We start from the raw sequence: 12,924 nt of genomic DNA on the forward strand, positions 1-12,924 counted from the left end.
GATAGATAGATAGATAGATAGATAGATAGAACAAAACCTGTCCACAGACCAATAACTTACCCATCCTTCAAAAGAGTCTGAGGGTCCACATTTTCTTATAAGTTCGTGGAAGCTGATGCTGCAGTTGGCCACAAAGTCATCGTACCCTATAGGGGTGTCATGGAACACAGCCACCTCCATCTTGCTGCCCTCACATATAGTGACACAGAACTCCTCATTATAGGTGGGCTTGTTAGTCCTGTGCTTGATGGTTGTCTTCCCAATGGTGCACTCGTCCACATTGATGGTGATGTAGGGATCCAGCAGCGATGAGCCCTTCTTGAACACAGAATGCCTCAGGGACCATCTGGTGGCCTGCAAACCCACAGCCTCCCCTATCTTCAGCTTCAAATTGCCATTGAACCTCATAGTCCCAGCCATATACCTGGTGAAGATCTGTGCGGTGGCCAGGTGAAGATCCAACCCTGTCCCTTGACCCAATTAGACTCTGCAGCAAACTTAGTGAGGCTGTGCACCTGCTGGCAGCCTGTCCATTCTTCCAGGACCCCTTTCAAAGTATACCTACCCGCATGCGGGTGCTCACCAAGACTGCGTGCAGTGTCTGCACCAGTCAGTCAAGGGGTCACTCCAGCTGTTAACCACAGGATGGGCATGCAGCAAGAAAGTTTCTGTCACCCCTCCCTGAGCTGGTACTAGGATTAGGAGAGGGTGCAGTCTTTTTCCGTCCCTTAGTAATCAGTGCAGCCACCCAGCTCGGGCTCAGTGTTCCGTTGCAGAGATCAGCTCAGTGCAGTCTGATCAGAGTCCTGCTGCTGCTCTGAACACAACCAGGAAGCCTTTCCTCGGCAAGGAGGAGGACAACAACACCGCCCCCAGCGGCCACTCTGCGCAGCGCAGGCAGGGCCAGTGTCAAAGTTTCCTACTGATGTGTTTATTACAAAGTGTCAAAATAAAATCTACACGTTGTGTACAAACACGAGATTGGTGATCGGCCACTAAACACACAAGGACATAAACAGATCCATCCTTTATTTTTTCTAATGTTTGAAAACAATTTTAAGGCATTTACAACTAGTGATCCTCTGTAGCAAAACACATAGTTCAGAAGTCAAAGAACATTGTATAAATACATATGATAAAAATAAATATAGTTTTTTTACTGGAATGAAAAATGTTAAAAACAGAACGTCAGTTAAAAAAATAACCAGATAAAAATAAATAGTCTGATAAAAGAGAGAACAGCTTTTGCTGCAATGTGCAACTTGAGGGCTCATTCACAGGGAGAAGCTGTGATCTGAGCGATCAGCTGTTTGTGATCGCTCAGTTCTGGATCTACAGTGCCGACGTGTAACATCTCCAGTGTCACACACCGGCTCAAAGTATTGGGAAGAGTACATTTTTCATGGATCGCATTGCATGGATCAGAGGCAGTCTGAATGGACTACAGGTGCAGTGACATTAGCACTTTTATATTCTATTGAGAACTACACGTGGTGGTGGATGGGACTTGGAGAAATGGAGAAACTACATTTGTGAAGATGAAGGCATTTTCACAAAATCAACAGCAGCCCTTCCCTTAAAAGAGAACTTTTTTGTCCACAGTTCTCTTTAGGGTCATGATGTCGTCCTGTGACCCAAAACTCAGCATACAGCAGGCTACTGTCTGCTATATGCTGATAGCGCAGAGCGGCGCTGCAGCCGGTAAGGAGCACGACAATATTTCCGGAATCCACCCCACCACCTGATTGACAGCTGGATCTGTCTCTCTAGCCAGCTGTGCCTGTCCTCTCCCCCGTGCATCTCATCAATAAGCGCTGGAGAAGCAGAAAGGAGAGGATGGAACTGAGCAATAAGCGGTATGTGATCGCTTAGTTCTCGATCTATAGAGCTGCATTGTCACACGTCGGCTCTAATTATGGGGAGGAGTGTATTTTACTCTCCTCATAATTCTTCTTTCAACATCTCTGGTTTATTACCATGTTGTGTTTCATGAGTTGTAAATGGTGGGATGGTTTTGGCTGTTTTCTGTTCCCTTTGTGATACCCATGGATCAATAATATACCTTTTGGATCAATAAAATATACAGTTTTGGACTCTTGAGACATTCGTTCGGTGCTCTTTTCTAATTTGACTTCCTGTATCTATTGTATATAGACAGACAGATCCTGTGGTCATCTGAACACCTGAACAGTGACTCCACCTGTAGAGGAGTTTCGGCATCTTTACACACATTTTACATTCAGTACCGACATCAATGATGTAGTAAGGCAGAGTTTTTTTAATGCCCTTCCAAAATACAGAGGTGTGATGTCAGCCTTAGGCTGCTTCCAGATAAAGCTGCCTTCCATAGGGATGAATGGTGATTGTGTAAAAATGCCGCATACAATACAGGTAGCTGAACAGTAACCCTCACCTTAACCTTCTTTCTTTCCCTGATACTAACCCCTCCTTACATAAACAATGTCTACCCATAAACGTCTTAGCTTTGGATAGATTGAAAAAAAAAGCACAACACACAGACCAGAGGCATAACTAGAAACAGAGGCATAACTCAGGGTCCCGATGCAAGAAACCATGAAGGCCCCTCCCTCCAAGAAGCCATGAAGGGTGCTTATAAGCCCCCTTATGTGATAACACATTGGAGGTGACAGGTTCTCTTTAAGCTACAGTCAGTATACCCATCGCACTCAGAACCTCTGTTCCATCAATCGTGGGTGCACCCTTGTCGACAATTGGCTGCTGCCTTGATAAACGGATAGAAGGCACTCCAGTAGCAAATCCAGTACGTCTATTTAATGTACATGTTGCATAGCAAAATACACTCAGTGCTATGTTTCGGGGGGTCACATGAAGGGAATCCTGTGCGACCGCGAAATGTTGCACTGAGTGTATTTTGCTATGCAACATGTACGTTAAATAGACGTACTTGATTTGCTATTGGAGTGTCGGTGTCCATTCTTCTATCTAGGTTCTCTTTAAGGGGACATTAGGAGTCAAGTAGACCCCCAGTGTCACCTTTCCATTCCAAAGAAGCTATTAGAGTGCAGATAACACTTCAATAGCTTCTTCCCTGGATGACAGCTGAGGGACCAGAAGTGATGCAATTAGCATCTCTTCCGACCCCATTTAACAGGGAGAAGAACGGCGAACTAATGTTAGCCAGGCCCCTTCCCCACTTCCCAGTGACGCCTACGATTGCGACGCTATTGAGGGCCCCCCTCCCCCCAGGCCCACCCCCCCCAAGTGGCCAAACGTCAGGGCCTGGTCACACATGCGACCACTGCGACCCTGGTAGGTCCGCCAGTGGCACAGACCCTTTTTACAAATCAGAGCACCACAATGCAATGTATACGTGTTGTGTGTTGGTTGCTACTGTACACTGTGTTGGGGTTCTATTCACAATCAATGGCACTGCAGCTCCCCACATATTGATACACACATTACTGTAGGTGTGAATTAACCAAAACTTTTACATCTTTGGTATGGAGTACAATGCTGATAATATACCGATAGAACTAAAGCTAATCTCCATCTCAACGCTGGCACGTTTCTGACTAACACTGTTGTTGGCAGCTTCCAGTGTCACCTGCCTGCTCACCAGACAATTATTTTCCATTATCAGACTGCTGATTCATTATACAATTATCAGGAAACTGTACAGCTAAATCAGGAAACAGAGGAGCCGTCTTCCTGACTTTGCAGTGTAGCTGATGGGTGTGAATCACAGGACTGGCAGAACAGAACTGCAAACCTTCTGGCAGGCCAAACATATTTGCATTTCAACTATATATACAAATTCAACTATAATACAAATTCAATACAGGAGAGTTAGGAGGGCCCTGCCCGTAAGAGCCAGTAAGAGTACAAGTCTCTGGGGCACCTTACTGATAATGGTGGTAATGAGAGTGTCACAATCATTGCAACACAATAGATCGGAGATAGGACCACAGGTGAATAGTCCATTTACAATTATATTTTAATGCAAGGCAAGATAGAATTTCAAATAAGGAATCCAACACGTTTGATGGGCTCAACACCTCCTCCTTTCTCAGGTCCTAAAAAAGGTTAAAGTGATATGAGATTCAAAAGGTTTCAAATGTTGAATAAATCACTTACAGATGCTGCTCCTTGATGTTTAGAAGTTTTAGTTTCCTGCACAATCAGCTGGTCCACTGAGCACTGGCCATGATATCCTGTTTTACAGTGGCTCCATTCCCTTTCAGGGTCCTATGGAGCCAACCTTTGTGTGTGAAGTAAGCGGTGTGTCTCTCCAGAAGCACACAGGCACAGCAAGGCAATCCATTCCTTTGCTCCAAGTTCCTGCTCCCTCCTCCAAACAAGTAGATGGACAGCTACTGGACACTGCGCTGTCCCTTGCGATTTTGTACTGGATGGGAATTTCAGGAAAGCCGAGCTGAGAGAGTTGGAGCTAACTGTTTAGAAACATGATGAGTAAGTGCTTGGGCAAAAAAGTCGAGAAAAACTTTACCAAGCAATGTATATTTGTTTGATCTTCATTTATTATTGAAAACGTGTTTGAGAGTTTAATACTACATTAAGAATGAACTGTTGGCGATGTTTAAAATCAGTGTGTTGTCAGACACAAGGTTCATCAGCAGGTGGTTGAAATATACATTTAGTTCCATATTATAAGAATGCTTGCTTAAAGAGTAAAAACATAAAAGAAAAGGCACAATGATTAAGAGCGAAGATTGTTATAGTTGATCGATTCCCATAAGTTAAAGCTGAAACACAATTTTTACTTGTAGAACACTTTTGTGGCCTCACCAGCTGACAGAAGATATGTCATCTGCACGCTGGAGGAGGAAGGAGAACACCTGGGTGGCCATGCATGGATGGAGCCAATTCTACCCATCAACTGACTGTGCAGCCGAGTTAAAAACACTGCAAGCCCAGAAAAATACCGGCTGATCTGCAGAAAATCCAGTGTGCTCCCAACTCCTGCTTGTGCTGACAACACAGTGCCTCTGTTTCAGTGTTTCCTTCTTTTTTTTTGCATTTTCCTTGCTGGCATTACTACGGACCAATTGGTCTTTTTACCTCTGAGTGCCGTCAGCTCAGAAGCCATCATTTGAGTCCATGCAAAACTTTATTTCCATTCAGCCCCGATGAAGGGAGACATTATAGCCCCCAAAATATGTTGGCCATCTACTGTTTTTACAGTCATCAGTTGAGTAATTAAAATATTTTGGACTCTAAACTTCTTGATGTCTAGCGCTCTCATTCTACCTGTTGGAATTGAATTTCTCAATGCGGGTCCTAGCCCCTTCCATAGGGGTCTCCTGATTCCTGCAGAAGAGCTGCCTAACCTAAGGGGTCTCCAGATTCCTGCAGAAGAGCTACCTAACCTAAGCCGTTAGGCTCAAGCAGTAATTCCAGCCCCCTTTCAGAAAGATACCAGTCCAGCGCCTTGTTTGCCATTTGCTTCTGCACCTCTGCTGTCAGCCCTGCCCAGTTTGCTTTTACTGGGTGACAAAACCCCTTCCCTTCTCCTCATATATATAACATGGAGGGCATAGTTCTGTAGGCCAGCAGGGAGGAACTGTACAGATCAGAAAACACTGGTGGGAAATTCAGTGCAGCAGAGGCAGAGTATACAGTAAGCTAGGAGCTCATTGGATTTCTGGCAGGCTCAACCAGTATTTATCTGTACTTGCAATATGTTTAAAGGGGTAATACATGGGGAAATGAGAATGTACTCTAGAGATGTACTGAATATGCAAAAACATATTTTTACAATTTTGCACAAGTGTACACTAAGGGGCTCATTTGTAAAAGTTTAGTATATGAATTTCCTCTTCTCATCTGTGCCATCTAGGGGCACTAGTGCTGTGTAAATGGCATCCATCCGGCTTACAGCTTTTATAAGGCGTATAACTTTTTAAAATGAACACCTTACTCATATATAGAGCTAAAGCATATGACACATTCAACTATTTGTTATATGTTCAGCAGAATGGCATTGTGGGTACAAGTGGACTTTCAAAGAATGGCAGTTTAACACCAGCAAATGATCATTTTACTCTTCACCAAATATCAAGTAAAGGGCAACATGTAATTTCCGCAAATCTCAAGAGGATAAGAGTCCAATCCACCAGTTGTTTGGATAGAAAGTGAATTCATCATAAAAGAGGAACTAAAAGAGTAAATACTGATCTGCTTAGTTCCTGAAAGGAAATGAATGCATTTACACACCTGTCATATACAAATGGGATTCTTTTATAAAGCAGGGCAAGAGAGATGATGTGGAACACTTAGGCATGCAAAACCTGCTCTTTAAATCATTACAGTAGTGTCTTACTAAAAAAAAGGTAATAATATTCAGTATGTTATCGTTCATTGTGTAATGTGTGGTATTTCAAGCACAAAAGGTGTGCATCCTGACACACCGCATATATTTAAATTTAGAGGCTAAACCAATCACGGCACTGGAAGATTGATATATATTTGCTAGTGCCAGGGAGTGGGCACAATATAACCTAGGTCCAAGATACCACTGGGACCCAATACTAAATCTAAACCAGTTAGGGCACTATCAATAAAATTATGTAAAAAATCTTAGAGAGTGTTTGAAGATGGACCTTTTAGGGAAGGCAGAATAAGAAAAGTAGGCCACAAATAAATTACCTCTGAGCATCTTGAAACATCCAATTAGAGCAGGGGTCCTCAAAGTTTCTTAACAAAGGGAGAGTCCTTCAGACTTTAAGGCTTCGTTTAGACAGGGCGTACACATCCGTGCAGCGTGCATGCCCGTAAACGGGCTGATCCCGGGAGGGACAGGTGCTGCGTGTAATTGCATGCAGCAGCCTGTTTTTCCCAATGGGAGGATGCAGCTATACGATGTCATACGCACACCTAAACTTGCACATCCGTGCGGGTTCGGGTGTCTGCATTTTGGATGCACACCCAGACCCGCACAGTTGTGCAAGTTCAGGTGTGCGTATGACAGCGTACAGCCGTGTCCTCCCATAGGGAAGAACAGGCTGCTGCGTGCAATTACACGCAGCACCTGTCCCTCCTGGGATCGGCCCATTTATGGGCATGCACGCTGCATGGGCGTATACGCTCTGTTTGAATGAGGCCTTAATGGGACATAATGTGGCCAATGGTAGTGGAAAATGCGAGACTAAAAAATGTCCCAGGGTTGGTGGTCAGTGGGAGTAAAAAATTACCTTGCAGCTGTGGCTCCAATCCTCCAAGGTCCAATCCTTTGTGTCAGTAAGAGGTATAGTGCCCAATCATCGGTATCAGTAATAGGAAATGTCCCCATCATTGGTGTTAGGAGGAGCTATTGTGCCCTTCGCTGGTGTCAGTAGGAGAGATTGATGCCATCATTGGTGTCAGTAGGAGGAATTGTGGCCATTGTTGATGTCAGTGGAACGAAATTCTGTCCTATCATTGGGGTAAGTGGGTTGAATTTGCACCCCATTATAGGGATCAGCAAGAGGAATTTTGCCCCATCATTGGGAGAAATTTGTTCTCCGTCTTTGGGGTCAGCAGTAGAAATAGTGCCCCATGGGGCAGTTCAGGGCAAGAAAAGGGCGCCGTCCTGCCTGCAGTTTGGGGACCACTGAGTTAGAGCAATGCAAATAATCGTGGTGATCATATCACTTCATGTTTCATTATGTATTCCATTGTTCAGTTATCTTGCAGGACTTCTGGTGAGCCTAGAACATACTACTTTCTCACACATCCTTCGGGACCTGCTGTCTTTTTGGCAGCTGAGGTCCCAGTCTGTGTACAAGAGCTGCTGACACCATCTGAAAAATCACTATCTGCTTCCTACAGTAATCATTTATAGGTACAATGTAACAATCTTGTTGCATTATGACCTACTGTAACTGTTTCATGCAAATGATGGGCAACGTGTTTTTTTTTTTTTTTTTTTAAGTGTATATACTGCCCAAACATTTCTTTGTAGTTTTTTATAGTGTAGGGAAAGCTTTAAACTTCTGTTTTCTTTTTGCTGTCTGCTGTTAGAGAGGTTTCCTTTCACCTTCCATCCCAGACAGCAAGCAGCAAAGAGGTGACGTTTCAATAAGCCAGTTGCTGGAAAAGTGTAGGGACTCTTTGTTTGGCAGGTATATAAAATTCTATACAAGTAACTCTGTGCTCACAGGACCACTTTAGGGTGCATTGCACGCCCATTCTAAATGATTAGGTTGCCTTTATGGAAGACGTCTTCATGCACGTTAATGCCTCAGACAGTCTAAATGGGCCCTTGGGAAGATTACAAAAAAATAGTTTGATTGTTAAAATTAGTATTCAACACACAGGAATAAAAAAAAAAAAATACTACATGTATTATGCTTTTGGTGTCAATACATGGCATCAGTATGTATACATGATGAGTGTGCCCAAGCCATAGGTCTATGAATCTCAGATTTAGCTCAAGCAAAGGAGGTTAAATGTCAAGCACTCCAATCTGGACAGCTTTACTACCCTGTGCTTTATTTCTCTATTAAAAAATGTAATCACTTTTTTTTATTAAATAGTAATTATTTTGAATGCCATGAGAATGTTAATACACCAAAATGGACTCAATGGAATTACAGCACTATACTTTTTGGTGGATGAGCTGACAAAGTTACGTGAAAGACATGGCTGGACTTTGTCAGGTTAATACATTTTCTCATGAGATTGATGAAATGTTGATGTTCATCTGATTGTTCAGTCCTATTTTTGGCTAATGTCTGTCATTATGAGGAATGGTTTGCTCTTTTCCCCCTAAGGTGTGGGCACATGCATTTGGACCAAGTGTGTGTGCGGTTACAAAGGTAAACTCCGCTCAAAACAAAAGTCATCATAAAGTCAGATTATAACTTACATCTACTTGGTATTTAGGGCACACAAATTGAAGGAAAAAAAAAATCAAACCCGAAAACAATGTAATATAATGCAGCTAACCATTCCTTAGATGTGGTGGCTGACTTAGTTTTCATTTAGGCTAAGAGCATTTTCTGCAAGTACAGAAAATACATGTTGATCTTGCCAGAAATGCTGCGTCATTGTCACGGACTGTAAACTGAACTGAAAGCAATACAATCTCATCTTTGTTCTGCAAACAACTAATTCCATTATCCCATGGAGATAAAAAAAGAGATCAATGGCGGCCTACATATTTGGATATAGATACACTTTTAAAGTCAAACAAGTCTATATATAGAGCAGTGAATCTGATATTCGCCAGTCGCTGCAGGTAAACCTACCTGGTGCATAGGTTTTAAAAGACAGTGATTAATTCCACCAGCCCCTAGTCTGTAATCTTTGTTAGCGTTAGTTCAAAATTTAAGGCATTCACACTCATGTTGAGCATCTTATGTTCTTTTTGGGGGCTTTTTTTAAGCATTCGTAGTTTTTGTAGACGTTTCAGGCTTGAGCATTGTTTGTTAATATTTTTAGCCAATGGAAAGCTGGTTATTAGGCAACAAAATATGCAAAAAATGCATGTTTCCTAAGTTTTCCACATGTTCTTCAGGGACTCCTTTTGAAGCCAATTGGGGCCAAAATGTGCAACTCACAAACCCTTCTTAAAGAAGCTTATGTACTTTTTTGAGCAATGAGTTTCAAGCTTCTATATGTGAACGGGCACCATCGAGCGTTGAAGCACTGCTGGTGAAGCTTCCAATCGCACTTCAAGGCGCTAAGGTGTGAACGGGGCCTTACAGTTGTCACCGAACAGCAACTGAGAGGAAACGTGTTCCGATGGCAGCATCGGAAGGGGACTTTCCCCTCATTTAGTGGAGCTTTCCACCCACTTCCTGTCATGTCTCTGGGGACTGGAAGTGCAGATAAATTTCCATGATGGGAACACAGGCAACAATCAGAACCCGACAGTGGTTCTAACCCTTCTCACGCTAAAACGGTTTTGCCTATAGTTACATGATCAGGAATGTTGCTGTACATGACTGTATACAGCTGACCAGGATGAGTTATGATCAGCAGCAAAACACAGAGATTAGACCCATGTATACATGTGAAGCTATGTATATGCAGGTTATGCTCTGTTTATTTCTTACTGTGCACTTATCACACCTGCCTTTTATCCGAAAGGCTAGCAGGAATGTCTTAGGTTACATTATACATAATATTTACAGCAATATGTGTATGTAAAATGTTTCAGATAGAATTATCACACGGATGATGTTATTTCTGGAATTTCACTCCAGATCTTCATAGACTCTGTAGGTTGAAGATTTCCGATGACTCAGTTATTTATCGCTTGACATTTTGTTCTTAAAGCATATGTACAGAGGGAAGAATTCAGGAAAATTTGGTGAGAAATAGAGCTCATGCACATGGGTGCCAGGAGCCACAAAATGTAAATTCGGGTGTATTTCCACACCCAGGAGCCATAGGTGCTGCACACATCTGCCCATAGGAATCAATGGCTGTATGTAAGTACTAGAACTGGGTAAACACACGTGTACAGACGACCAACCCCAAATTCGGACGGTCTGCATTTGCAGACATGCATCCGCATGCATGTGCGTACTTATGCAAGTTCAACATTTACCTGTTATAACAATTGATTTCTATTGGCAGATGTATGCAGCACCTGCGGCTTCTGGGTGGGGAAATACCTTGTTCCATACCTTGTGCCATAGGGGAACACATGGCCCTAAAGTGTAAATAACATAAGTAGGTATAATGTAAGAATGTGAGTATTAAAGTATAATTAAAGCCAAAGGTTTTTGTTTTGGCTAGAGTAGGGTGCTTAGGACCCCTGTCATGTTTTTGTCATAGGGTTGCTGCCAAACCAGCTGCTGACAAGTTTGAAATACTCCCATCACAATTCAATACAACTTTCAAGCTGCAGAGATTATAGTCCACATACAGTACATGATTTCACTAATTAAGTCCTGCAGAAGGGGGTTTGTTTTGTACCCCTGAGACGTGTTAGCTAATCTACTGTAAAGTCCCCTGACCCTAATGAAATCACATTGTTTGGCTGATGAAGGAACCCCTTGTGGCCCCAAAACATTGTTTGCTTTGTGATCAGATGTATTTCCATCAATAAAAGATGTAATTGCATCACAGCTGGAGTGCCAGTGACTCTTCTCCTGTCAAATACGATGCCCTCCGCTTGTCACTGCAGCACCCTCAATAGAATTTTGGGATTTATTGGTCAGGAGTGCAATGGGATATGTACAATATTTTAGGACCCCTGAGACTTGTTGTCTACTCTACTTGAAAGTCCCCGGCCCCTATGGAATAAAGTTGTATCTGGACTATTTTAATTGGCGTGGCGCTTGAATTTCTACATGAACTATATTTTTGTTTTTTTCTGTCTATGTGCAGTCAGGGAAATCTCCCTTTACTTCTTGTCCCAGAGACAAAGCAAGTAGTAAAAGGAGCTCTCTTCAATGCAAGGGATTTCCCCTCTTAGATAGAAACAAAAGGTGAAGGGAAAGTCTTCTATGACATTTCATGAGTGTGGAATTTCCAATCACTTTCTGTGCTGAAGACAATGGACACAAGAACATTAGAGAAAGGGAATCTCCCCAGTGGGGACATAGGCAGCAATAAAAACCTGACAAACATTCTAACCCCTCTCCACTCTATCCAAAACTAAAAAGTTTACAACTGTGACATATCAACCAGATGCCACGGGACGATATGGACAACAGGCATACTTCACCACAAGATATCATTTCATAGACTAAAGCTGGCTATACTCCTGTAGATTTTCTGCAGATTTTCTATGGCCAGGTGGAAAAAGTGCAACAGATTCCTCCATCTACACTAAACTGTGTGGATGGAGGAATCTCCCACTAGGCCAAGCTTCAGTATCTTGCTAGTCGCCCCGCTGGCTCTCAAAATACCTGAACAATGCCTGCATCCAATCAGATTGCTCAGGTATTTTGAGAGTCAGCGGGGCCGACTAGCAAGATACTGAAGCTTGGCCAAGTGGGCAATTCTTCCATCCACACAGTTTAGAGTAGATGGAGGAATCTGTTGCACTTTTTCCATCTGACCATAGAGAATCTGCAGATAATCTATAGGTGCCAACTTAAGCCTGCTAGAATCAATCAGCTTCATTTATTATAGAATTAGAATGCTTAACGATTAGGGATCGGCAAAACGGAGAATTTGCAGCAACAATTTGTAAAATTTTAAAATCTTAGGACCCATTCACACCTGTTTGGTCTGCTGCCCTGTGTTAAATGTTATGCATTGCAGTAGGGTAGCCCATTCATCTGAATGAGCTGCCCAACACACCACAACAGACCAAAAATCATTGTACTACAGCACACTGCCATGCATGCTATAGTGTGCTATGATGCATTGTCGTGCTACTGACAAGTGGAGTTGGTGTGCCATTTAGAATGAATGACACCACGTTGCACCAACGTGTCTAATGTGCATTACGATAATGCATGTCACCACACCGCAATGATGTATGTTAGCCCTTTCCAAATTGCACTAGAGTCAATGCAATGGCAAAATTAAAGTGGTTTATGGTGGTTTTTAAAAGTGCAGTGAACTTAAACAGGTTCCTGAGGGTTCCAGAAGCTCCTTTTAACTATCTTGGACCTTGATCCTCCCAAAAATGGCCAGATAAGAAAAAAGTATATGGTGAAATAAAGAAAAACAAAAGAAATAGAAAGCAACAATACATAACATTGAAATACAGAAAGGAAGGCAAAAAAACCTCCAAACACCACCAAGGCCCCCTTCACACCTGTGTCGTCCAACACAGTGTGGCTCATTGATGTTGAACTCGATGGACTTGTGTCTTTTTTCAACCTGACTAACTATGTAACTGACTAACTATGTGCATGTGCAAACACACCACAAGAGATATCAAATCACACCTGCACCATTTCTGGCAGCACAATGCACCACAATGTGCAGTAATGCATTAAGCTGCTTTTTAAAGGTGCAATGCTTTAGTTCATT

At 42.6% G+C, this 12,924-nt stretch overlaps 1 protein-coding gene across 2 annotated transcripts in view; it reads right to left on the bottom strand.

The window, feature by feature from the left end:
- The window catches only part of PRKCH (protein kinase C eta), a 154,133-nt gene extending 141,434 nt beyond the window's left edge, over positions 1-12,699 (bottom strand). The window contains exons 1-3 of one of the 2 annotated variants that reach the window (XM_018562752.1): positions 12,687-12,699; positions 10,782-10,787; positions 61-601 (exon numbers count right to left, since the gene is read on the bottom strand). In XM_018562752.1, the coding sequence (XP_018418254.1) occupies positions 61-420 (360 nt within the window). In that variant the 5' untranslated portion in view covers positions 421-601; positions 10,782-10,787; positions 12,687-12,699. Of the gene's footprint in view, positions 1-60; positions 812-10,781; positions 10,788-12,686 lie in introns of those variants that run through there. The other variant, XM_018562744.1, reaches the window with a different exon arrangement.
- Positions 12,700-12,924: the final 225 nt, after the last annotated feature.

The sequence above is a fragment of the Nanorana parkeri genome, unplaced genomic scaffold, assembly GCF_000935625.1.
Source record: "Nanorana parkeri isolate BGI_ZX_2015 unplaced genomic scaffold, ASM93562v1 scaffold20, whole genome shotgun sequence".
NCBI lineage: Eukaryota > Metazoa > Chordata > Amphibia > Anura > Dicroglossidae > Nanorana > Nanorana parkeri.